Source organism: Cottoperca gobio, chromosome 19, assembly GCF_900634415.1.
Source record: "Cottoperca gobio chromosome 19, fCotGob3.1, whole genome shotgun sequence".
In the NCBI taxonomy this organism is placed as follows: domain Eukaryota; kingdom Metazoa; phylum Chordata; class Actinopteri; order Perciformes; family Bovichtidae; genus Cottoperca; species Cottoperca gobio.
In genome coordinates this window covers 16,602,552-16,628,953 of record NC_041373.1, presented here as the reverse complement: position 1 = coordinate 16,628,953, position 26,402 = coordinate 16,602,552, and the positions used below count along the sequence as shown (strand labels likewise).

The 26,402-nt window shown below is 42.7% G+C and overlaps 3 protein-coding genes across 7 annotated transcripts; 1 reads left to right on the top strand and 2 right to left on the bottom strand.

The window, feature by feature from the left end:
- Positions 1 to 2,693: 2,693 nt before the first annotated feature.
- Positions 2,694 to 10,290, bottom strand: LOC115024413 (monocarboxylate transporter 7-like). The gene is made up of 6 exons (XM_029455927.1): positions 9,996 to 10,290; positions 6,201 to 6,441; positions 5,914 to 6,057; positions 5,687 to 5,815; positions 4,474 to 5,442; positions 2,694 to 3,677 (listed from the first exon to the last, which is right to left on the bottom strand). The coding sequence occupies exons 2-6, from the start codon at positions 6,436 to 6,438 to the stop codon at positions 3,388 to 3,390; spliced, it is 1,770 nt and encodes a 589-aa protein (XP_029311787.1). The 5' UTR covers positions 6,439 to 6,441; positions 9,996 to 10,290; the 3' UTR covers positions 2,694 to 3,387.
- Positions 9,792 to 18,449, top strand: arsg (arylsulfatase G). The gene is made up of 11 exons (XM_029455933.1): positions 9,792 to 9,882; positions 11,225 to 11,464; positions 12,239 to 12,474; positions 14,322 to 14,436; positions 14,590 to 14,747; positions 16,511 to 16,690; positions 16,759 to 16,839; positions 16,962 to 17,070; positions 17,231 to 17,351; positions 17,462 to 17,552; positions 17,995 to 18,449. Exons 2-11 carry the CDS (start codon positions 11,238 to 11,240, stop codon positions 18,273 to 18,275), a joined length of 1,599 nt encoding a protein of 532 aa, XP_029311793.1. The 5' UTR covers positions 9,792 to 9,882; positions 11,225 to 11,237; the 3' UTR covers positions 18,276 to 18,449.
- A 180-nt stretch (positions 18,450 to 18,629) lies between these two features.
- Positions 18,630 to 25,863, bottom strand: LOC115024414 (WD repeat domain phosphoinositide-interacting protein 1-like). 5 transcript variants are annotated; one of them, XM_029455929.1, is made up of 13 exons: positions 25,797 to 25,863; positions 25,432 to 25,699; positions 24,003 to 24,085; positions 22,587 to 22,756; positions 22,391 to 22,487; positions 22,156 to 22,253; positions 21,960 to 22,052; positions 21,812 to 21,882; positions 21,057 to 21,164; positions 20,543 to 20,707; positions 20,352 to 20,459; positions 20,108 to 20,247; positions 18,630 to 19,977 (listed from the first exon to the last, which is right to left on the bottom strand). In XM_029455929.1, exons 2-13 carry the CDS (start codon positions 25,515 to 25,517, stop codon positions 19,859 to 19,861), a joined length of 1,338 nt encoding a protein of 445 aa, XP_029311789.1. In that variant the 5' UTR covers positions 25,518 to 25,699; positions 25,797 to 25,863; the 3' UTR covers positions 18,630 to 19,858. The 5 variants fall into 5 exon arrangements, with proteins under 5 accessions (XP_029311789.1, XP_029311792.1, XP_029311788.1 ...); XM_029455932.1 differs by lacking the exon at positions 25,797 to 25,863 and adding an exon at positions 23,278 to 23,390 and having other exon boundaries at positions 22,587 to 22,753; positions 25,432 to 25,479; XM_029455928.1 differs by lacking the exon at positions 25,797 to 25,863 and having other exon boundaries at positions 25,432 to 25,790.
- Between the last annotated feature and the right edge of the window lie 539 nt (positions 25,864 to 26,402).

Sequence of the window (26,402 nt, the reverse complement as noted above, 5' to 3'; positions counted from 1 at the left end):
GAGAACTTCTACAGAGACCCTTCCTGCAAGACACAGAAATGCAAGCCACAATACTATTTATATTCAAGTGAGTGTGTGTGTGTCTAGCGGGGTTGGAGCCTCTGTATTCCTCAGTCCTTGTGAAGTGTGTGGGTGTGTTTGTGAACATGATCACACAGCATTATCCACAATAAGATGGCTGTATATTTTTTTATGATTCATTTATTTGTAAGAATAAATAACAAGAAGCAAAATACCATGACACAAGAATAACATGGACAAATAACATAACATGATATAATAAAATATAAATGAAACAAAGACAGGCAAGGATAACTGTGGGGGTGAAAAGCACAAATATAAATAAATGATTAGTATCCACCAGCGTATCACAAGGTGTGGTCAATGACAGCTCTATTCAAGATGGCCAAGGAATCACATTAATTCCTCATATTGTGCAGCCCCACTCAAAAAAACATACATTTAAACAACATTTAAGACATACGCTAATGTTTTCTGTTTTGTTTTATTTATACTGTATGAAAACAATGAGTTAGTGTTTTAACCAAAGAACATGTATGGACAAAATAGGTCCATAAATACAAAGTAAAAGAAAAAATGCAGAGATCTCCAACTAGAGTCTGCATAATGTTGCTTTGGTATTCAAATTCGATTCAAATTTTAAAAGAAATTATTTGTCTGACGGGGGCAATTTGTAGTGCCATGTAGAGTAAGAAAACACAACAAGATTATCTAACTGTACACAATATGATGATGTGAAATTATAATTATCTTGGTGCAAGACATTAATTACGAAATAATATATTGTGAAATAATAGTAGAGCAAAAATAACTGTACCGGTACTAACAACTGTAAGTGTTTATTATTGTTTTCTCTGCACACGTTGGTGACCTGCTACAATTCCTGTGGAATGGGAAACCAAAAGATGCTTTTAGTATTGTTGGAATCACAATGATTGACCTTCGAGAGCTTTGTCTTTGGAGAGGCTTCTGGGTGAGACTTTAACACATTGTCTTTACCTTTTACCTTTCTCCGTGATTATTGTTGATAGAGTCGCCACACTTAATAAAAATGCACCTATGCATCTCAACATACTGTTAATCTGTCCAGACAATGTCAAGGAAGATAGAAACATTGCTTCATAGTTGAGGGATTTCTATCCACAATCGGTAGTCTCGTGGTGTAATGTTGTTGAGCTGCCACTAGATGGTGCTAAAGTAAAATACATACAACCCAGGAGAGACTTTGTTGTCCTCTCTGTTGTCTCACATTTGCTTCAGGAATGGGCGCATGAGAATGAGAATGGCGAATGAGAGCAGGGAGGTGTCCCCCGGCAGTCTAAGCCTATAGCAGCATAACTAAGGGCTGATCCAGGGCAAACCTGAGCCAGCCCTAACTATAAGCTTTATCAAAGAGGAAAGTCTTTAGCCTACTCTTAAATGTGGAGAGTGTGTCTGCCTCCCGAACACAAACTGGAAGCTGGTTCCACTGGAGAGGAGCTTGATAGCTGAAGGCTCTGGCTCCCATTGTACTCTTAGAGACTCTAGGAACCACAAGTAACCCTGCAGTCTGGGAGCGTAATGCTCTAGTTGGTTTATAAGGTACTATGAGATCTTTAAAATATGCTGGAGCCTGACCATTAATTGCTTTGTAAGTCAGGAGAAGGATTTTGAATTCTATTCTGCATTTTACCGGGAGCCAGTGCAGAGCAGCTAATACAGGAGTAATATGATCCCGTTTCCTTGTTCTTGTCAATACACGTGCCGCTGCATTTTGGATCAACTGAAGAGTCTTAAGCGACTTTTTGGGACAACCTGATAACAATAAATTGCAGTAATCCAGCCTTGAAGTAACAAATGCATGGACTAGTTTTTCTGCATCATTTTGAGACAGGACGTGTCTTATGTTTGCAATGTTACGTAGATGAAAGAAAGCAGTCCTTGAGATTTGTTTTATGTGGGAGTTAAAAGACAGATCCTGATCAAAGATGATGCCAAGATTCCTTACAGTGGTGCTGGAGGCCAAGTTAATGCCATCCAGAGCTTCTATGTCATTGGAAAATGTGTTTTGGAGGCGTTTAGGGCCAAGTATAATAACAAGAAGTTGCTAGACATCCAAGTTTTTATGTCCTTAAGGCATGCTTGAAGTTTAGCCAATTGATTGGTTCCGTCTGGTTTAATTGATAGATATAATTGGGTATCATCCGCATAACAATGAAAGCTTATAGAGTGGTTCCTTATAATATTGCCCAAAGGAAGCATATATAAGGTGAATAGAATCGGTCCAAGTAAAGAACCCTGCGGAACTCCAAGACTGACTTTGGCTGTCATGGAGGATTTATCGTTAACTCGTACAAACTGATATTTGTTAACTGAAGTGTATAAAGATGAGACCTCATTCCTCAAACGGTATCATTGCTTGACAGACCTTTGTACTGTATGCTCTGATCCTTTCTGCAGAAAGCCTTCTTTATAATAAAATACTCAGAGACAAACTTTGGACCGTTTGAGCATCTTTGTCAACAGAACTTCCACCATAGAGCCCTCCTCCCCGGCTCAACGAGGGTCACAGTGCTTTTTTTGGCACTGTGTGCACCATTTTTGTAGTTCCCTCTTGGATCCCGCTTACGATCTGGCACACAATGTTTTTATAAAGTCCCAAACACAGCAAAAAAGAAAAAGATCAAATACATGCAGAGGGCGGGGCTCCTGCTCAAATCACTTTTTCTTTATTGTGATTCATTGAACACATTTTCATTACAAAAATAGATGTGATTCTGACATAACACATCACATAACAGTGCATTGTCAGCTTGGTGACACTTTGATTAAAAGTAAAACATTTTTAATAAGATCCCCTGAGCTTTATGTAGTTTCACTAACAAGAGTTAAAGAATTAGTGCAAATGTATCGTTCTTACAGCTTCATTGGCGTCACAGTTTTTACAGTCGTCATTATGGTATTGATTGACAGCAAGTAATTAGTTTCAGCTTCAGTTTAAGGTCTTGCTCCTGGAATATGCAAAACTGAGGAACCTTCATTAACGTTGCATAACTCGTGGTCCATTGTGAACACGTCCATACTTTCCAGCCATATCTCAAGCAAGACTACATGAAAATCTTTACTCACATAAAGCTAATGTAATAGTATACCCTTTTACATGTAAAGAGTATTTAGTGTAGAAAAACACTGTTTGGTACATCAGGTACGTAAGGCATAATTGCTACATACATATTGTGATGTAAAAGTTGTAACGATTGCTCTCATAGCCCAGATCCACAGATCATAAACACTTTTGGTCTTTCTTTTCATTGCATTAATTTCACTTCAGCATCTGCCAGCTGTAGTCTTTATATAACTCGATTTTATTACCGTTATCTAATCAGCTCAAGCAAAACATATAACCTCCTGGTCGTCTTTCGAGGCCCCCCGCTTGTCGATTTCAGAGCATTCCTGTGGACAGTCCGTCTTTTTGTCCAGTTCATGCACTCTACTCTTTTCCTCGGAGTCTCCTTCCCGTTCATATTTGTCTTTGGCACATTTTGAGTTCCTCCTTCTACAGAGTAATCCTTTCTTAGCAGGTTTAACCAAACCCAGGAACACGGCACTAATTCCCATGCCGATTGCACAGGAGTAGAAGGCTGATCCATAGTTCTGAGTCAAATCCACCAGCAAACCTGGGGAGAGAGAAAACACGAGAACAACGGTTTTATAACAACGGTTTTATAACAACAGTTTTATAACAACGGTTTTAGAATGTCTTCTGGGGCTGAGAAAATAATTTCACTTCAGTTATGGCTTGAAGACAATTTTTTACGTAAAGTCTGCATTACAAACTGACACATACAATAAAGGAGGGGTGTAAAGAAAGAAGCAATCACGTTGCATTATGGGAAATGTAGGATCCAGTGGGCAGTTTTGACCATTCTTTTTGTTAATCTGTCTCTTGTAAATCCTTAAATTTATAGAAGTGAAGTACAACTATTTGGATATCAATTCAATATTTAAGTAATTTTTAATAGACTTTCTGCTTTTTCTCTGTTTTATATTATATTAACTGAATATCTTTGTGTTTTGGACTGAAAAAACAAGACATTTAAAGACATTGGACCTTGGACTGAGAAACTGTGATGGACATTTTACTAATTTATTGACAAAACAAATATATCGAATAATCTAGAAAATAATTGTCATATTAAAACAATAATTTTCTAATATATAGGAATAACTTTAGATGTAATCTGATCTACATTACATAAATCAGATTGCTATAAAACCAAACTAGAACTCAAAACCTAACCAAAGTCCTGTTGCTTTGCATTAAGTCATTGCCTGCTGCTCTACCTCCCTCTAGCTCTCCATCGTTCAGCTTTGATTTTACTGAGAGTATACAGTCAATGAAACACATAAACCCTCCTTGTGTGTTAAAAAGCAGCACTAAAGATAAACATATCAATACAAGATAACTCTTACCTCCAAGTGGGGGTCCAGCCAGCCCAGCAAAGCTTTGTATGAACACATAGACGCCAGCAGCTGAAGACATCTTCTCTATGCCCACCACATCATCTTCGGCCAGCATGGGGATGTGAGTGCATGCTAGGGTTCCCATAAAGAACCCATAGAAAGCGCAGCACACAGCCAGGCCGTAGAACTCCGTAACCAAAGCAAATCCAATCAGATCCACAGTCATTATAATCACACATACGAGAAGCACGAGCAGCTTCTTTTTCCTGAACCGCTCCCGCGTCAGGATCCACCCGATGGAGAATCGGCCAAAGATTTCAGCCACAGCCATGATGGAGAGCATGTAGGTGGCCTTGCCCCGGTCCACACCTCGACTCACACTCAGCTCGATGATGTAGAGCGGAGGGGCGAAGAAGCCGAGCGTGGCGAACAGCCCGAACAGAGAATAGAGGATGAAGCTATGCTCTCTGAGGATGGAGAAATCTATAAGTTTTGAATTCTTTGCAGACTGCTTTCCATCACCCGATTTCATTTCCTCAGCTTTCATCACTTCGCTCTTTTCCTTCTCTGTTTTAAACCCAGTAATCGCTGCCTCGCCGTTTTCCACACATTTCCTCGCTTCTTTGTGCGGTAAAGTCTTCTCTTGGCTGCTGTCATCTGTGTCTTTCAGAGACTGGACGCCAGAGTCTCCAGTGCTCGAAGAGCCTCTGCTCAGCTCATTGTCCACACAGTGGGAGGTATTTTGTGCATTTGAGGTATTGTTTATTAAAGAGTCCTCTGGGTTCGTGCTCTCTACATTCACTGGTGTACTGAGGGCTTCCAGCTCCTTTAGGGATGATCCGTCAGTCTCATGGGTTGCTCTGGGTTTGATAATGATTGGCCGAAGCAGAGCACCAAAGATGATGATGGTACCTTGCAAAGCTCCTATAACTGCCATGGTATGTCGCCAGCCAATGTGGCCCTTCAATACAGAAAAGGCTGAGAGGCAAGAGGAAGTATTTAGTGAATGTTGGGCATAAAAGAAACAGAGGACATGACATTGGTGCAGTCAGTGGTGCATATAGCTGTGCCTGTCTAGATTTAAAGGATAAGGCTAGCAATGTTCAATATTTCTGTCCAATAAAAAGACTAAACACAACAATGTGTTGGTCTGTCTCTCAATACCTGTCTAACCCTTCTCCTTTAAGATAGTCTTCCAAAGACTACATGCTCTTGCACTCACCTGGTGCTAGCGCAAACATGGACAGGGACTCTCCAGTGGAAGCCACAGCTGTGACCAGAGACCGCCGACGAGTGAAATACTGAGCCAGGATGGTCACAGTGGGCAGGAAGGTCAGACAGTAGCCCAGACCTGCACGGAAGAAAAGATTTTAAATTGTAATTCAGCCAGACACAGCATTAGCATTAGCATGCTCAAATAGGTAGACAAGGGCAGAAGAAAGTCAATACCTGCAACTACTCCATAGGTGATGTACATTTGATTGATGGAGCTGGTAAAGCTGGTTGCAATGGTACCCGAGGCAATAAGAAATCCTCCAGTCATAACAACGAACTGATACCCAAAGCGGTTCGTCATCACAGAGGAGAGAGGACCTGAGGACCGATGCAGAACTGCGTTGTTAAACCTTCGGACTATAATCCAGTGATTCTCACAACTCATTTCATTTAAATCCATAGTCTGTATTTTACTCGGTTTTGCAGGGTTGCACCCACAAAACCTTATCAGCTGTACTCACCATTAAAGGTCATGACAAATATGCAGATGGCAACAATCCAGGAGATCCGACTGTTGGTCTCCCCAAACTCCTCCATTAGGTCCTGGAGGAAGATACCGAAGATCTTGATGGTGCCATAGGTGAAGACTTCCACCACGAAGAACACCATGGCCACCACCCATCCCCAGCCTCCATCAGGGGCTTCTGGGTACACATTAGGCCCCAAGAAACGCGCCCCCTTGACCCCACACAGTGCCATGTCCTGTAAAGAGAGATGTGAGTTTGAGTGACTGGCATAGTGGGTCAGTAATCTGTTAAATCATGCAGTGTGCCGATGTGGTCAACAAAACGTGAACCCCATACCGTAGGAGCTGAGATGGGCGTACCGAGACTGCAGAGCTGGAGCGAAGGTAAAGGCTAAGCTAACGGCAAAGTACAGACCGCGTGTGACGTCATTCACTTTACTATCGCTAGACTGCAAACCCAACACCCAGAAGCTTTCATTGCCATATCAGGAGACTTCAATCATGTAACTCTAGACTCCACACTACCAGACTTTCATCAGTTTGTAAGCTGCCCCACCAGAAAGAACAGGACATTAGACCTCCTGTATGCTAATGTAAAGGGTGCTTACACTGTCACCCCCCCCCCCCCCTCCCCCCACTGGGGAAGTCTGATCACAACCTAGTGCTGCTGAAACCACAATACAAACCAAGGATCCAGACACAACCTACAACCACACGTTCCTTTAGGAAGTGGTCTCCGGAGGCAGAGGAGGCTCTGAGAGACTGTTTTGAGTCTACTGACTGGAGCGTCCTGCAAGAACCACACGGTGAAGACATTGAGGGGGTGCCCACCGCGCACCTCCCTACACACCCCCGCCCCTGCCTTCACTTCCCCCAACACAGCCACCCAGGCTGCCCCCAGGGACTATGCAAATATGGACACTCTTCATAAGAAAGGGCAGAGTCGTCTGTACTTCCTGAGAAGGCTGGGGTCCTTCAAACTCTGCAAAAAACTGCTGTTGATGTTCTACCAGTCTGTGGTGGCCAGCGCTCTCTTCTATGCTGTGGTGTGTTGGGGAGGAAGCAGCAAGAAGAGGGACGCTGGGCGGCTGGACAGACTGGTGAGGAGGGCTGGCTCTGTAGTGGGCACAGAGCTGGACTCCCTGGTGACAGCTACAGAGATAAGGACCCTTGATAAACGGTTATCAATCCTGGACAACGCCCACCACCCTCTGCACAGCACGTTCACCCGGCAGAGGAGCGTGTTCAGCGGCAGACTGCTGTCCCTGTCCTGCTCCACAGACAGGCTCAAGTTAATTTTTTTTTCAGGCTTAATTTTACTCTTATTTTATTTTAATTCTTATTTGTACTTTACATTTGTAATGACGGGGGGGGTAATGTTGTATGTCATGTCTTTTAGGCTACTGGATGTTTGATATACAAACACTGTCAGTGCTGACAGGAGGAAAAGGCAGCAGTTGATGTTGAGCCGCTCTTTGCTCAAGGCTGGGCCTAATGAATGATCAATGTAAAAGCACATTAGGTAAGATCAGTAATAAAGTTTTAGGAGTAGATCTAAACCCATTAAAATGATCCTTTCGCCCCGGTTCTGAGTAAAGCATTAAAATGACATATGTTGAGCCATATGGGAGTAAAATGGTGCACAGTTCTATCTACAAATTGGTCGTTTTCAACACTTTTTCTTCTTTACAGTAAGCAGGGTAACTCAAATTCACTTTTACTCTATTACAACTGATACAACTACTTAAATCGTTTTTTATTTTCAATGTAACAGAACTAAAAGCTACACTTGAACAGTCAACATAGAGGTATAAGACACTATATTTAAAGGAACTGGATAAACACTAAGTGTAAATATTTACTTAGGCAGCTGAAAAGGAAAAGGAAAAGGTTAATGGGCCTTGAGTTTAGATTAGTATGTCAAACTACTATCCAGTATAGTGTATTTTCTCAACTTCAGTACATCAACAAAGAGGATCAGTGATCATAAAATGAAACTAAGCAACATGCATTTATATTATGGACTTTAGGGTTTGAATAATCTGCAGTTGAAGGTGTGCATGAGTACGTGGCAAACCTATACAGTTTGAATTTACTTTAAAAGTCCTATTCCCCGAAATGTTTTTCTTCCATACATGTACTTTGTTCAAAACACAAACACATTTTTCTCATACAGTATAAATTTGCGAAGCAGAGGTGAGAATGTAAATACCCCAGTGAGGTGAGGTGAGGTGAGGTGAGGTTCATGGCTGGGGAGGCACTAACTCTTTCAGATTTACAAATATATGAACCCAACTGAGAAGCTTATTCACCATTTTCTTGGCAGCAGCATGAACATTGACTACTGGTTATGTTTCATATCTCATATCAGCATTCTTTATACACACACAGGTAAGGTATATTTGGCCAAAAAATTACGTTACATGTATTGGGCTCACGTGCGCTCACATCAGCGAGACTAAATATGTTACACACATACATTAACGGGACTATGGAAAGTGAGGACGCATAATAAAAGTGTCTATAAACATTATATTGGCGACATACAGAGAGATAGCAACAGGCACGCGCCAAACGCATGCGCTCAACCTAGTTAGAGAGGGATTGCGCAATCCGAGGTGAGGTTTAGCTCGTCGCTGCCTCAGTTTGCATCTGAACAGAGGATACGCAAATTCAGCTATTTTGATTATACAAATAATTGGAATCATACAGAAAATGCAGTTATAGCACAGACCAGTGGACAAATACACATTTATATTTATTTTATTGTTATTTGTTTTTTATTTTTCATGATGACGGGACGCCCCTGAAATACCCAACTGAAACGTGCACATACATTATATAAATAACATAAGCGTTTAGTTTATTTAATAAAAAAGCACCTGTTCTATGTGAAAAGTGAGTTGTGAATATAAAAAACTAAACTAAACTTGAATTTCAGGGGGGGGGGGGGATAAAGTACACACTGTACTTTATCGGTACTTTGTCCTACGTACTTATTTCACAATATAGCAACAATAGGTCGTATATGCTTTGGCCTAAATATAAATAAAACAATCATTAAAAAAAATATATATATATATATCAAAGCGAACCCGTTTTAGCCATTTGTGCATGGTGGGAAATATTAGAGTGTGACACACCAAAGGCTCTCATGCTAGTGTGAAGGAGAATAGCTTCTTACAGGGACTAAATAAATGTTTGCAGAGTGATAACAGTGATACGACGAAGGGATTTTGCCCGGATATGAACACAGATGTGCCTTGAAAATTGTGCTTGGTCTTTGGTGTGCCTTGGCCACGGAAAGTTAGGGAACCACTGCCTTACTGCGTTAAATCTGAAAGCAGACAGACTCAATTATAATTATACAAATAGGTTAAATAAATCTATTTACTAAAGCTAAATGGTAGAAACAATCCTTATAACTCCACTCCCTGGTTGTGTAGAGTCGGTCACACAAGCCACGTTGTGTTTGAGCGTGCTGCCTTTTCTTGCTAATTAAAATGGTATTAAAAATTATGTATTATCTAAAGAATTTAAGAGGGGTGGGGTGGGGGGGGGTTAGTAATATTGATGAATAGTCCCAGACATATGGTACTGACGCAATGCTCTCTCCGGCGCTGGCTCGCGTGCGTGGTCCACAGACAATGTGACTTTAGTAGCTGCTAACACATGTTGTAAGTACTTGTACGTCGCCTGTTTGATGCATTATTTAATTCCATTTAGTGTTTACTAAAGCAAACATACACGTATACAATGAAATAAGTTGTCTTTAAGTAGCCGGTCTCACCTGTGTGCAGTTTCAGACGGAAGCGCAGTACTCCTTTCTTCGCTTCACTATCGCTGCAGTAAAACCGGCTCGTGTCGCGCGCAGCCTCAATGAGTTACTGAACTTTCGTAACATATCCCCACGTGCATATACCCCCAAACACGCACACGTGGGGACTTGCATTTTAAAAAACAAGTACAAAAAAATGCTCTGTGTGTCACAAACTGAAATGAAATAACGGCGGAGGGAGGGGATAAAGAGATCTGGTTCCAGCCAGTTCTCTCGTTCCGCACATGTAAATGAGTTGTGAGCGAGGTGTAGGTTCATTGAATGCTGTCTTACATGGGACTACTGTGTTGCCTATATATGTCATTATATCTTAGGTAGTCCCATGTGCCCAGGAGGAAAGCAATCAAGTATCTTTAAATTCAAAGACATGCACACACACGTAGTGTAAAAACACGTTTTTTACAGTTTTCCTAATATAACTAACTAACTTGACTACTGACAAAAGTGTGATTTTTGATCTAAAAATGTCAAAGTTGTGATGTACTTGCCCAAAGCGCCAGTTTTTAAGACCAAACGGAACGAATGTTGTTGCAGAGTTAGGACTGATCTGCTGCAGAATGAGGCTAATCTTGATATACTGGTACAATGTAGACATATCTGCAAATTACTTTCGGTCAGTCAGAAGTTATCACCAGAGACACTCCCTTCCGATCACTCTTGCTATGTTTACATGCCCGCAACAAACCAGATTACAGGCAGACAATGGCTGTTTTTATCTCTCTAATGACAGACAGCACAGAAAGGTTTCCCTAAATGTTTAAGTGTGCTCACTTTATTCTGTCTGGGATTATTAAATGAACATTTATCCAGTGAATTCTTATCTTATACAGGAACATTTCACAGTTCACTCATTGCAACAAGTGACAAACTATTTTAGATATCGAAGCATAAAAAGTAAAGATTGTGCACTTACATTTTATATGTAATATGTTTTGTGGGGAAGATTTTACTGCAGGTCCGACAATAAGATATTTACTTTATTCATAAGGTACAAGCAGAACAAGGTTGCTCACATTTCGTGTTGCCAAACACTCTTTCCACACCCTCACTAACTGCCATACAAACACGTGCCATGCATCTTTAATTTAATTTAGTTGGCTTCTGCATTGTATCCTGCATTGTGTTGTATACAATCCTGTTCACAGTCTGTTGTAAGATTTAATCCATGTAACCCTTTGCAGATTGTGACCCAAAATGGCGGAGGGTTTCACTCTGTTTCTTCTGTCTGGGATGTTGATGTGTGGTCTGCTGCTCCACACGGTGTCCCGACATGGAGCCAGTGTTGCTGAGCGCCGTAAGAAGCCCAATTTCATCATCATACTGGCAGATGATATAGGCTGGGGTGACCTGGATGCGAATCAGCATGAAAAGAAGATAAACAACACCCCTTACCTCAACCTGATGGCTGAGCGAGGACAAAGGTAGATCCTTTATGAGTTCATGCCTGATCTTTTATGTAGCACTAAATCTTTTTATCTAACCTCTTTGATATCATAGTCTCCAGGGTTAGTACTAAACAGGAAAGGTTACAGTATGAATGACAGGAAATGTTCTGTACTCTCCCCCACTGTGACATTCCCTTCAAATTCTTAATGAAGTAAAGTCTAATTTCTGTAATGCATTATGCACATACTTATAATGCATTATAATCTTCTTACAGCACTGTTTGATTATAGTTATACACACTCTATTCATTATGCTTTACAACACATTATATATATATTATATATAAAGCATTTTATAATGACTCATACGGTCACCCACTGACATTTTAGATATTTCTTTCACTTTACTTAACAATGATTCATTTTATTTGCCTGTACCTCAGGAATTTCATTACTTCACTTAAAGCACACAATGAACACTAAGAGTAGTTTATACTCTTATTATAATGCATAATGAAAAAGATTATAATGTATTACAACTATGGGAATTATAATGCACGATGATCCTTGCAAGCAATAAATGTCAGTGAGTGACAATTATGAAATATTCTGATACTTTCTCATTAAAATGATTTATAATTCAATATACAACGCTTTATAATGTGTTATTATTATTGTAATACAGTATTATGCACATTTATGATCATACAGTGCTATAAGCAGATTATAATGCATTATAAGTATGTTAATAACACCTTATAGACATGAGCGTCAAATAAATTGTTCCCAAAATGTATTTTTTTTTTTAAGATTGACAGACTTCCATTCGCCTGCCTCAACCTGCTCGCCCTCCCGTGCTGCCATCCTGACCGGTCGCTACGGCCTGAGAAACGGGGTGACTCATAACTTTGCTGTGGGTTCAGTGGCCGGTCTGCCTCTGTCTGAAGTCACCTTGCCCCAGCTCCTACAGAAGGAGGGGTATTACACCGCCATGATCGGAAAATGGCATCTCGGCCACAATGGACCGTACGGTCCAACTAACAGAGGTAAGAGGGAGGCTTGACATGTTTACCCTAAAACCCCTGGGACACCAAAGAAACACACCAGGCACAGATCAGACAGGAATTTCACATATATGTGTACAAATCAAATTTATTTATATAGCCCAATACCACAAATTACACATTTGTCTCCGTGTGCTTTACAGACTGGGCATACGACACCCTCTGTCCTTAGACCCTTGCACCGCACAAGGAAAAACTTGTGCCGGAGAGCAGAGAGGTGTCCCCTGGCAGTCTAAGCCTATAGCAGCATAACTATGGGCTGGTCCCAAGCAATCCTGAGCCAGCCCTAACTATAAGCTTTACAAAAAAGGAAAGTCTTTAGCCTGCTCTTAAATGTGGAGAGGGTGTCTGCCTCCCGAACACAAACTGGAAGCTGGTAAACCTCAGTAAACCCTATGAGGAAGAGTACCTGCTAAAGCTGCAAGCTACAGTAAAATAATCCAAGAGTAAGATGTAAATAAGAACAGAAGGTATAAGGTTATGACAAAGACACAATCTAAAACTACTCAAAGGTTACAGTCCCGTTTTGGATCCGCAGCAGTACTATGAGTACCAGAAATTGCAGAGACGCAAATACAGAGCTCAATAGTTGAAGGATCTACATTATAATGCAAAAATATTTGCATAAATCAAAGAGATATGAGCTAACATGTTGTATCTTTCCAGTTGAATGTAATGGCCTCAGTCAGGTTTTCTAGGCCATCCCAGGCACAGCGTGTGTGAGCGAGTCCCTCGGCCTCGCTGCAGGGAGCAGACTACACAGGACACAACACCGTGGAGCTGTGTCCTGTGAGACGACACACTTACTCTTGACTTTTCACCTACAAGCCGGCTCAGCAACAGCCTCACCCCATTCCTTTATTGGGTGAAGTGTTGCCGCCTCACACCAACACTCTAGGCCTGTGAATCCTATTATATATTTGAAAGCCTGTTTAACAAGTTGATACACACTTTAGCATCGACTGGCCGAGCTTATGGTCAGGTGACAAGGAAGAGCTGAGGATTGTTCAGAGGGACATCACAATCAACCAGGTGAGGAGTGAGCTCAGAAGGTGTAATGCAAGAAAGGCTGCAGGTCCAGATGGCATCAGCTCAAGGCTCCTCAAATCCTGCGCCGACCAACTGTGCGGGATTGTGGAGCTATTGTACAACCTGAGCCTGAAGCAAGGGAGGGTTCCACAACTGTGTGGCACCGGTGCCAAAGATCCCTCACCCCAAGGACTTCAACAGCTACAGACCGGTGGTGCTGACATCGCAGCTGATGAAGACCCTGGAGAGGCTGGTCCTTGGCTATCTTCGACCCCTTGTGAGACCATCGATGGACCCACTTCAGTTCGCCTACCAACCTGGCATCGGGGTGGATGACGCTGTCATCTACCTGATGCAGAGATCCCTCTCTCACCTGGAGAAGGCTGGGGGCACTGTGAGAATCATGTTCTTTGATTTCTCCAGTGCCTTCAACACCATTCAACCCATGTTTAATTTATGTAAGCGTACACATTTCTATTGTTGCAATGAAACGCTGCTATCGGCTGATAAATGCTGCTGTTAAGTACACTAAAACTCCTACTCTTAACTATTTATTTTTCATTCATAAGTTTTTTTTTTTTACAAAGTTTAGCTTTTTGATTACCTTTGGACATTTATTTAGTTGTTACATTATTTCATTTAAGTGCACTGCAGACAGAGTGGACAAACAGAGACACTAACGGTGTTAAATAAATGTTCATTTAAGTTAAGGTAACTATTGCTTGGTAATGATGGTAACAACAATAATTACAGCTGTATTTATAAATATTTGCAGCATGTGAATTGTCTCTTGTGTGCAGGTTTTGACTACTACCTAGGTATTCCTTACAGTAATGACATGGGCTGTACTGACACACCTGGATATAACTGGCCACCGTGTCCCCCCTGTGACTCATCTGGACCCCAAGTGATCAGGTGTGTAGTTTTATCAGACGTTCATTCTTTCACATGTTACAAAGCACCACAGAGGACATCAGAGGAAAACTACGTAACCACTTGGGAGCCTCATTCACACAAACACAGACACGTAACCATTCATTATGTTATTTTGCTCCGTTGTTTGCATAGATTGAAGAGGAGTGTACATGGGGGCTGTTATTCCAAAGTGGGCCTTCCTCTGATTGAAAACAGCAGTATTGTGCAGCAACCGCTTGACCTGTGGACCCTCACAGAGCAATACAAATCCTGCTGCAACCAGGATTATACGCAATGCAAGGTACAATACAGCTGCATTATAGTGCCTATATAGTGTAAATCATGCGTGCGTGTGGCACACAGGTGCTCCTTGCATAAAAAAGTTTCTACTTCTGTGTCAGTATGTCGTCCACTGACTCAACAGAAACCTAGAATGCAGTGTGCCAGAAAAAGATTTAGTATGTCCCAATACATAGTATGTTAAAAAAGCACGTCCTGCTGGCTTGCATACATTTAAAAGTATGCAAGCCAGCAGTCTTTTCTGGCTATTCTAACCCTTAAAGTCACAATGTTATGACAAAATAGTCCGTCCCAATGGTGTCGTTCAACAGACTGCACTTTGTAAGGACAGCTGCAGCCTCAGACTTTCACGTGTGTGTGAGGGTGAAACTCGAATGTGATGCGGTCGAGAAGATAATGAGGAAGTGAAACGTCATAAGGGAACAAAACGGCGGTAAATTATTCGAAAAGTGCACTGCACAGTTGTCTCCCATTTACCATGAGACATTGGTAAACCAATCATGAGTGAGCCCAAACAACTTGGATGTTATTACAGGTCATTTCGCAGACACTCTTATCCAGAGCGACTTACAGTGAACTAACTACAGGGACAGTCTCCCTGGAGCGATAATGGTGCCGCTGTTATTGAACACACAACCATCTGGTGTTGTTTGGAAGCCACTAGGCCACTGGTTCCCCAACGGTGAACCAGTGTGCCGCGGCAGGGCAGGGACACACTGCACTTTATCGGTACTTTGTCCTACATACTTATTTCACAATATAGAAACAATAGGTCTTATATGCTTTAGCCTAAATATAAATAAAACAATCATTAAAAAATAAAAGAAATCTGTCAAAGCGAACCCGTTTTAGCCATTTGTGCATGGTGGGACATATTAGAGTGTGACACATCAAAGGCTCTCTGCTAAAGGAGAACAGCTTCTTACAGGGACTAAATAAATGTTTACAGAGTGATAACAGTGATACGATGTGTTATAGAATATGAACACAGGTGTGCCTTGGCCACAGAAAGTTTGGGAACCACTGCACTAGGCCATCCCCACCATGGTTATGATAATGCAGTAAAAGCTGAGATTATGGTTCATACTCCATTGCCATGTACGCCACATTAAAGATAGTCTGGTCTGTGATTACCAAAGTCCTCTCTGTTGGTGTGCAGTTGTTATCCTCAGACTGACCTGTGCAATATGAGAATATTACCTTTGGTCCACTTGGAGGAACACGAGGAAGAAAGATCAAGTGTGTCAGCAGCAGCTGCTAACATTTGGCAAAGACATGCACATTATCACCACAGGATGGGAGATAAGGAAGTGCTGCAGTCCATAAAGCAGTGCATAGACGTTGACGTGGACGTTTTTTTGGTTTTATGTATATTTGTTGATACCGCAATAAATGATAATATAATGCGAGCCTGATCCAGTAAAGCAGGGGTGTCCAAACCTTTTTCACTGAGGGCCACATACAGAAAAATCACTCGAGGCATATTGCCTTAAAAGAATCTATTTTGCTTGATAATTGAATATGCTCAAGGAGGGGTGGGGGGCAGCCTCCATCACAGCTTTCTATGAATGAGGTTTCATTTAATTTGTTACAATAAGGGTTTGCAGCTCTGTTTCCTCTGATGAGACGCCATGCACGGGGAGATGTACCTTGTTACAGCAAAAGAACAAGAAAGTAAAGTGGCGAGCACACAATTAAATAGAATAAAAGATTTTACAATCTCAATGACGTTCACGGGTGTTGGGTGTTATTAATTGTCTCTGCAGGGAGCGAGGGCAGCCCTATCTCCTCTACATAGCGTTGGCTCACATGCATGTTCCCCTGGCCCCTCCACTCCCCCCCGATGACGGCAAAGTGTACACTGCCAGCCTGCGAGAGATGGACAGCCTGGTGGGGGCGGTAAAGAGCGCCTCGGACGACACAGACAAAGACAATACTCTCATCTGGTTCACCGGTTAGTTCACTACCAGTGGAACTGTTACTCTGGAAAGGCCGTGATCACAGTTTGTGCGTTTTGTTTAGGTGACAACGGTCCTTGGGAACAGAAGTGCCAGTACGCAGGAAGTGTAGGACCTTTCATGGGAAAGTGGCAGACCAGCAGAGGTATACATATATGCTTTACGAGGGCGGATTGATGTGTTCAATACGTTGTAGCGGCTGGAGCTACTGTACATTTGATTGCTCTGAATCCTCATTCCTACAGTCATCTTATGCCCGTGTGTTAGGTGGAGGCTCGGCTAAGCGGACCACCTGGGAGGGAGGTCACAGGGTGCCGGCTGTGGCGTATTGGCCGGGGAGAATCCCTGCAAACTCCACCAGCTCCGCCCTGCTCAGGTACTTCCATTTAACCTCTCAGAAGAGACCACTTTACATTTCTCAAATACTTCAATAGATCTTTAGAAGTTGACTTTATACCCCCTCTGTGTACATAAGCATGATCCAGATGTGATGGCACCAAAGCATGATGTTCATTTTGTAAATGATCCTCTTGCAGCGGTATGGACATCTTCCCAACCCTCCTGTCCCTGGCGGGGGTCACGCCGCCTTCAGACCGACGTTACGATGGCATTGACGCCACAGATATCCTCCTGCATGGTGAGCAGACTGGTCATGAGGTACTCTCTAGTTTTTGTTGTCGATCTTACTTTGGTTTATATAAATAATGTCCCGGTGTTGTCAGTGGGAGTCTTGTTATAGGGTTGCGTTCTTCTCTTCTTTCTCGCAGTTTCTCTTCCACCCTAACAGTGGAGCTGCTGGGAGGTTCGGTGACCTGCAGAGTGTTCGATCAGGGAAACACAAAGCCTTTTACATCACAGGTAAAGGTCATATAAAGGTCATATGTGTCCACAGTGCAAAAACAGTCGTATTACATTACAGCCAGTGTTCACTAACGCTTGTCTGTTGTTAAGCTCTGCCACTGTGGTGCACGGTGCGCCCGACAGTGTAATGGCCTGTCTGTCTTCTCAGAGCATAACTCAAAAGGATGTTTCAGCAGCTTCATTCTCATTATGCTGCATTTGGTGACTGTCATTTTGCTACAACAGTAGAATCTGGCATTTACATCCATGTGTGAGTAGTAATAATCTAATAGTATAATATATAATATTATAATAGTCACAGGGGACATTTTTCTACTTTTAATATTGTGAGTACATTTTCCAAATTCTGCTTCTACTTAACAAACATTTTGAATGCAGGACTTTAATATTTTCGCAGTGTGGTGTAATAGGAAATACACATATCCTTGTTTCTTTGCAGGTGCAGCTGAGGCGTGTGGTGGTGCGACAGGAAGGCCGCAGCTCCACGACCCCCCGTTGATATTTGATCTGGAGTGCGACGAGTCTGAGGAAACACCCCTGAAGACAGAGACGCCTGAATACCAGGCGGCAGCGCAGAGGATCGCCCGCAGGAGGGAGAAGTTGTTATGGGACATTGCCACCGACAAGTCTGTGTCTGCAGCAGACTACAGCACAGACGCATCAGCGGCGCCCTGCTGCGAGCCTGGACAAGCTGCCTGCCGCTGCCACACACTGGGCTGAGGTGTGGGGAAACCAAACACACAAACACACACACACACCACAATAAGGTGAAATATCTCCTCTAGCTCGGCTGTTTGTTTGTAGAACCTGTTTTCGGGAGGTTCAATGTGCAGATGCAGCAGGAGACGAGCAAACAAGCAGAGAGCAAAGAGATGCTGAACTTTGTCGTTGGTATCGTGAGGTCATTTAGGAAAAACAAAATCCAGCAGACAGTAAAGACAAAGCTGCTATTTATAAATCAATTAGGTGCCGTGTAGTTCGATAATCAAACTTAGCTTTATTGTTTCGTTGATGATATTTAACACAGGATTCAAACATTAGCTGATATTTAAAGACAATAACAACTACACCATGTAGAGGTTGAATCTGCTTTAATGTCCAGAACAGCTCAATGCAGCGTGCGGGTGTCCTAACAGCGCCACCTTTTGGCAAATCAAATGGTATTATCATGTTACTTATAACAACAGTACTATATATAAATGTTATATATACATTATACACACAGTAAAAACCCTCAATATATATTCACGCATGGTAGGTCTATGCGTCGATGTGTAATACATTTTTGCAAAATAATATTTAATACATCAAAGTAAAAATGACTTGCATGTTAACATACTGTATTCAGGATAATGTAGTAAATAAAAAAGCTCTTCAGGAGATCACTGAAATTCAAGGACTTGTAACTTTGTTGCATACAGCTTCACCATCAAGCTTTTCACAGTTCGCTGTTGACCGCTCCTCCCACAGAGCCGACTCCTCCACATATATCATCGGGTTACATTTGGGACTCTGCAGGTGTTTAGTCTCGTATGTCGCTACCATAATTAGTACGACAGCTGCATCTGCAAGTCATATAATACCTACTGCATGTATCCTGATTTAAATAGTGTATCACACTTAAAAACAAAAACATCTCTTCCTTCTTGAGTGTGCTCCTCTGCACTGAGGTGTGGCACGTTTAATGCCCGTCGACGAGCTCCTGATCACACACACACATGCCCGTCGATAGATTTTCAGATGCTAATTTCTAAGACTTGAAAGTAACAGAAAAGAAGTCATGATCTTCTGAGAGTTGACTAGTTTTATATTTATATTATCGTCTGATTGCACTTGTTTAGAAGCTGCTAACATTACATGCAGGTGACCTCAGGTTACTCTACATCAGCTGCAGCCTCTCCTGCACCACCTTCAGTCTGCTCATTAATACTCTGCCAGATAGTGACAAAGGGTTTCCTTATTCAAAGTTGAACACTGTTGTTAATGGCGTAATATGGGCGTTAACAGTGGAGCCTTTAAACTTGTCTCGCATGTTGTGAATGTGTTTCTTCCGTGCTTTTAAAAAAACAAATCTTTATTCCTTATAAAAAGTGAGAGGGACGCAGAATACAGAAACACCAGGAAGTAACATTCTAGCCAGATTTGACCCTAGGCCAGCAGGGGCACGTGTGGAAAGGGCTGGGGGGGGGGGAGGGGGTGCCACAATGTCTCAACACAGGAATATCTTTGTACACCTTTCCTGCTTGGAACGGTCTGATTGTTGCGCAGGGATCGGATGTTTAACGTGAGCGGGGTTTGGTCAGTTACTCTGGTTTGCTGACGGGAGGGAACTCATTCTCGTCATCCAGACAGACGGGGCTCTCGGCGAACTCGTGCTCCGGGATGACGTCACCCTTCTGGGCTCCACCGTCCTCAGAGTAACCTGGGAAGAGGAGGAAGGAGGAGGAAGAAGAGGGTTTTGTACTTACTCCTCATCTGTGTCGGTGGGTTTTAAGTATCCAGTTATGAATCTTGGAAAGGATTTCCTGGGTTTATGATTATGAATACTGTACCCAGGAGAGTGGTGGAGCAGGGCGGGGTTGAAGGGAGAGCCACAGTGGCAGCGTATGATTGGCTGGCTGGTTGGGGAACAACATCCTCTGGATCCTCCTCTTCCTTCTGTTCCACCTCATCCTCGCTGGACTCAAACAACCTGCACCCATAGAGCACACAAAGACTCAACACCCATAGAGCATACAAAGACTCAACAACATCGTAACACCCAACTCACTGTGATAAAACGAGCAGGACATTTACCTGTGTTTTTGGACCAGGACGCACTCGCCTCCATCCTGAGGATCCACATTATAAATGTAGAGACACCCGTCGGAGGACGCCACCAGCAGGCGAGGGAGCTTCTGAATCCTGGAAAACACGCACGAGATGTGAAGACACATAAATGCACCTCTTAAAAAAAACACCCTTCTGTCGTCTGCCTCTCGTCTTACGTAGCCAGGGAGCAGATGTTCTTCAGGCCGAACATGTTGAGTCGCACTGTGGCGAAGGCTCTGTCCTGATGCATCATGTCGGACACCTGAGTGGGCAAGTAGGTGCTGGCCGCTGTGAACATTTTGCCCATGTACGTGGACCATGTGGGAGACTCCTCATCTTGACTGGAAGGAAACAACACGGGTCGTGGTTAAATATTTGACATTCAGATTTCACATCGTAAGCTGAATTTAATATGAAAAGTACTGGATTGTTTTACATCAGAAATACAGCAGAGGGTGCTGGTCATCTCGTGCACTGTCCTTCTCTGAACCGTGCAAGGGTCAGAGAAGGACAATGCATGGACCTTTTATTACACACACAGTCCTTGTGGTTTTAAATAGTAGTAGTAGTAGTAGTAATTAGTCGTGTGTGTGTGTGTGTGTGTGTGTGTGTGTGTGTGTGTGTGTGTGTGTGTGTGTGTGTGTGTGTGTGTGTGTGTGTGTGTGTGTGTGTGTGTGTGTGTGTGTCTACCTGGGGCTGTGCTGCTCCAGTTTAAATATATGGACTGTCTCAGTGTTGCTGGAGGCGCACAGGAACTGGGCGTCTGCGCTGAAGGACAGTGAACTGATGCTAACATATCTGACACAGACGAGAGATGGAAAATAACAAAACAATTATAATTAAATGTACATTTTTTATTAAATGAAAATACAAGCATGTAATTGATATTCTTTTTAAATAATAAGCCAAACAATTTAAAGGCTTTTAATTTAAACCTGATATTGAAGTTGCAGGACACAAACATGAAGCTAACGTCACGTCGGAAAGAATTATAATAAAGATGATTTTCTTTTGTGATGGTCAACAAACAACGAATGAGAGTTTGCAAAACGTGCGTGTGGAAATTGGTCTCAAAACTCAAAGTTGAGGACTCGAGAGCTAAAACTTGAGACTTACTTGCAACACAATGACCTTGTCCCACCTCTGACAGCCTCTACAGTGTCTCTGAGTCTCATGTTTCCACCATTCAGCGACTCACATTTCTGTAGTCTTAATCACTGACACTGGAACACACAGAGCAACCACAACCAACTACCATTGGCTACTGAGCAGCAGGAGTCTTACTCACCTAAACAGAAACTGTTGAGTAAGAAGAGGGTCATTTAAACTGCTGACCTTCCTGTCACAAAGCCCTTTGTTTAATATCCGACCGCCCTGAATCATCGTGTCCGCGGTTCGCTTGTTAAGACTTTCTGATTGTACGATATGAAACTATGAGCGCTCACCTTTTCATCCCTCGGCGGAATTCAAACAGTCTCTGTCCTTCGGGAACGCTGAAGACTCTGATAACGGTGCCCTGTAGAGGAGAGCGTGGTCAGACAGGAGGCTGCGGGGCGATAAAACAGAAGCAGTGATGGAAACGGTAACACTCACCTTCTCTGAAGCGCTGGCCAGTTTGGTGCCAGAGGCGTTGAAGGTGAGGGCGGCCAGGGGACTGTCGTGGGCTTGGATCAGCGTCAAAGTGCTCTAAAGGGGCACAATACGTTTCTAATGACATCTGCAGCAACACTGAGCTGCTTGTCCACAGGGGGTTATCAAGAGACGTGACGACAGGTAAATGTATCCTCACCAGGTTGTTGGCGTCGTAGACGGTGATCTCTCCGATGGTGGCGCTGCCAGGGTACGCCAGGTAGGAGTTACTGTGGTTGACGGAGAGAGCGCAAAGACCTGGACGGAAGCACAGAGGAGGAGTTAGGGCCTGTCTTGCTTTTCTTCTTTACTCCTTAACACAGCAATATTTAGCAAGCTACATATGTGTTATCTGTCTCCCAAATCCAACAAGGTGTCTGCCAGCGCGAGGTTACCTGTGGGGTTGGTGGGGGTGTTCAGCAGGGTTTTGAGTAGCTTCATGTCTTTGATATTGTGGATGTAGACCGACTCCTCCAGACAAACCACCAGCCTCTGATGTACCAGTGACAGACGGAGAGATCTCCAATTAAAACACAATGGATGGAAACAAACCAGAAGCAACAACTTCGAGGATCTACTTTCTGTCCGCACCTGTCTGTTGAGCCTGACGGAGAGGATGTTGTTGGAGTAGCTGTAGTTACAAATCTCTGTACCTTTCTTGAAGTGGTAGACGTTCATCCGCCGTGGCATGGACAGACTGACCACCACCACCAGGCTGCTGGAGAACAGGCGCTCCACGATGTACACGTCTGGACACTCTACTGGCAGAGGGGCGAGAGAAAGACCTTGGATACAGATCGCGTGGCTCATATCACAAAGCAAATATCTTCTGTATACAATTACTACACTTTAATTACAAATGACTTCTATCATGCTCAGCTACCAACCCATGTTGGTTCCATATTAAAGGGACAGTTCACCTCAAAATCAAAAATACACATTTTTGATCAATCTAGATTGATTTGGTGTGAGTTGCTGAGTGTTGGAGATATCGGCCGTAGAGATGTCGACCTTCTCTCCAATATAAAAGAACTAGGTGGCGCTCAGCTTGTGTTGCTCAAAACGCCAAAAAAATACATTTGAGGAACTCAACAGCAACGTCTCTTTCGACAAATCACGACCCGGTTACTCAAGATGATCCACACACCTTATTGTGAGCTGTTTCATGCAGGAACTATTTTCTTTCAACCAAACTACACCCGCAAACCGTATCACCGCACAGGAGGGAAGCGTGCATCTACTCATGGACGGGGAGGGGTTGTACTCGTGAACAGTTACTCACCTGAGCTAGCTAATGTTACAGCTCAGCCGAGGAGGACGTTAACATCTCGTCATGAGCACGGTCCGTGTGGTGATACGGTTGGCAGGTGTAGTTCGGCAGAATGAAAATAGTTCCTAAAATAGCACAAGAAGCCATCTAGTTCCATTATATTGGAGAGACTGCAGACATCTCTACGCCTGCTATAGCAAACACTAAAACAGGTGAACTGTCTCTTTAAGAGAAACTGTCAGTGCCCAGACTAAGTCAGCATTATTGAGCTCAAACTTCCTCAAACTGACACCAAACTTGTTTTTTTGTTGTTGCTTTGAAGATTACATAATTGAGCGATCCTGTGTTTACCCTCCGCGTGAATAAGAGCAAACATGTTATGGCCTGTGTGAGCTGTTGTATGATCAAGGTGAACCTGACCACAGCTCACATGTACTGTGCAGACTTCTATCACTCTGCAGTAATGTCACAGTGTACTAACTGCAGGGGAGCTGTCATGTGACATTATATACTTCCTGTCATTCTAAGGTTGGACACTACAAGTGGAAAGATAAACATTGTAACTAATAGATATTATGTAATGCTAACTTCAGGAGAAGTCTACAGACGTAAATAGACACATTTAGTAAAATAATTTGTTTCTTTCCAGTAGTCTGAAAGCACAAACTCTACGTGTACGTTGCATTAAAAACAATGCCTCTCTGTAAGCATAGAGGGAAGCACAGTGTCCATCTTACCTCCCTCATGGATGCAGTCCAGTTTGTCCACAGCAGTAACTGAGAAGAGCCGGTAGCCGGTCTTGGTGCCCACTGACAGAGAACTACAATAAAAGCACAAACACAGACATGTTCCACGTCCACCAGTGTGACAAATACCGTATCCACTCTGTAATTAGTGTTTTCAATGACAGTGATAAACTTATCCTGAAACAGTTTCACAGTAACACACAATTACAACATTTGTAGTCGACATTGTGATACAGATAAAGTCCATTATTGTTACAGTAAAGTAATCCCAGAAAACCTTTTGTATTTGTTTGGTATTACTAGAACAGATTAGTGAATGGATTTGGTTCAAATGAATAGCTTGCTATTGAAAAGAATAGGATTACCAATGCGCGCACACACACACACACACACACACACACACACACACACACACACACACACACACACACACACACACACAATCACTAGTGTAGTACTGCACAAAACGGGGTAAAATCTATGTAATGGCTGCCATATGTCACCGGCTCTACGGCTGTTAGTTTCCATTAAGAAAGTAGTGCTAAGTAAGTCTGATCATCATATTCTCATATCTCATAACTGACAGGAGGCGGTCACCAGATCCAGGCTTTACCTCAGCGGAGGATGGTAGCCTTTATAGGACATACTTTCTTCACACTATCTAATCTTGTTTAGATAGCACAGCCATTAACACAGCTTCTATTGAAATATGTGCATTTCTTCCAAGGAAGCTTTCCTTATCTTATCACGGCTGAAGTTGAAAAGAACATGATGACAAAGAGATAAAAACGCCAGGTTGGCAGTTTGGCCACCTGGTTCGTTTTACAATCAGAGCCACAGCAGAAACCTTTGTTCTGCTGGATGTGTCTGTTATTTCCAGTTAATGATCCCTAACAGTGGATACCTGTAGCGCAGGTGTGAGAGGGTAAGTTATTTGCTTGTTTTAAATGACACAGGAGCCACTGATTTCAAGCTACTTTCAATAACAATGCCTCATAAAATACCACATTTGCTCATACAGTTAAATGTTAATTATTAGCATATGTATGTTAACTGGTGTTATAACTCAAGGAAGAAGTAAGTAGGAAACTTGCATAAGACACTATTCAATCCAATAATAAGCTGTGTCTTATTACACAATAGTTTGGTTACTAGGTGTCTAGTTTAATGTGCAACAGGCCTTGAAGATTAACACAGTGGCCTACTTCACTTTCAGCTGCTGGAGACTAATCTAGAAGTTTTGATGAGGCACACAGAAGCTTGTAGTGTCATTGTAGACTCACACACACACACAACTGCCTGATTACAAAGTGACAGAAAATAAAGCAGAGTATGTAAATGTCACTGTAAAGAATTATGCAACAGTCAGGTGGAACAAGGAGATTGAGTTCATGTTGGGCCCAGCCCGCAGGTCGCTTACGTGGTGTCCTGGTTAAACGAGGCACAGATGAAGGCTCGCTGCACATCGGGAACGTCCGGTGCGTCCTGGGACTCCTGGGACTCCATCGGAGCCGAATTCCCTCTCCTCTCGCTGGCCGAGGTCGGAAGCCTTGGACTCGGGTCGATCCCCGCCGGAACCCGCTTCCCCTCCTCTGCCCCCTGACTCCAAGCGCCACGCTCACACTCTTCGGGGGAGAGGAATGTGCGGGCAGGCTGGCTCAGATGGTACACATCACACACCGAGTGAACTGCCACGGATACAAACAGGATACAAGATGAACACCTTCTTAAAGAGCCGGTTCACTTGAGTCAGTCAACACTGTTGTAATAATGTTATTAACTTACAATATTCACACAGCAAAACAAAAACAGCTGATGGGTGGATGCGTCACTCTGAGGTACATCCTGATTGGCTTGTGGCAAAATGTCAAACTTCCTTTCCGGCGTTTCTATTGGTCGAGCTGTTTAAAGCTTCTCATTGATTGTACAATCTACCTGTCAATCAATTAGACCCGCCTATTTAGGGGAAGAGACGGTTGATTGGCCAATTATACTTTCAGTCTTGTCACGAGGAATTGTTTTGATGATTTCATTGGATGAGGAGTATCAAGCTGTTTTCACTGCCTGTCCGTGCAGCGACACATCAACGACCCTGGGAGAGATGTGCAACTGTTAAACATATTTAGTCTTATTTATCAATTTTAAGAATATAAGAATATCATTTTTTTGATTTTTCTGTTTTAGCTTGCCTTTATGTAGATGCATTTATTTATTGTTACGTTTATGTTTACGTAGCTTACATTATTAAACCCAAATGCAGATGTTGAAAACTCAAGACCTAAATTGTAATACATTTGTTTGGCCGGGACAGCTTGTATGCAGCTTTTTCAGTTATGTAGGCTACATGTACTGTGTTTAAGTTAATTGTGTGATATACTTATGTATTTCTGT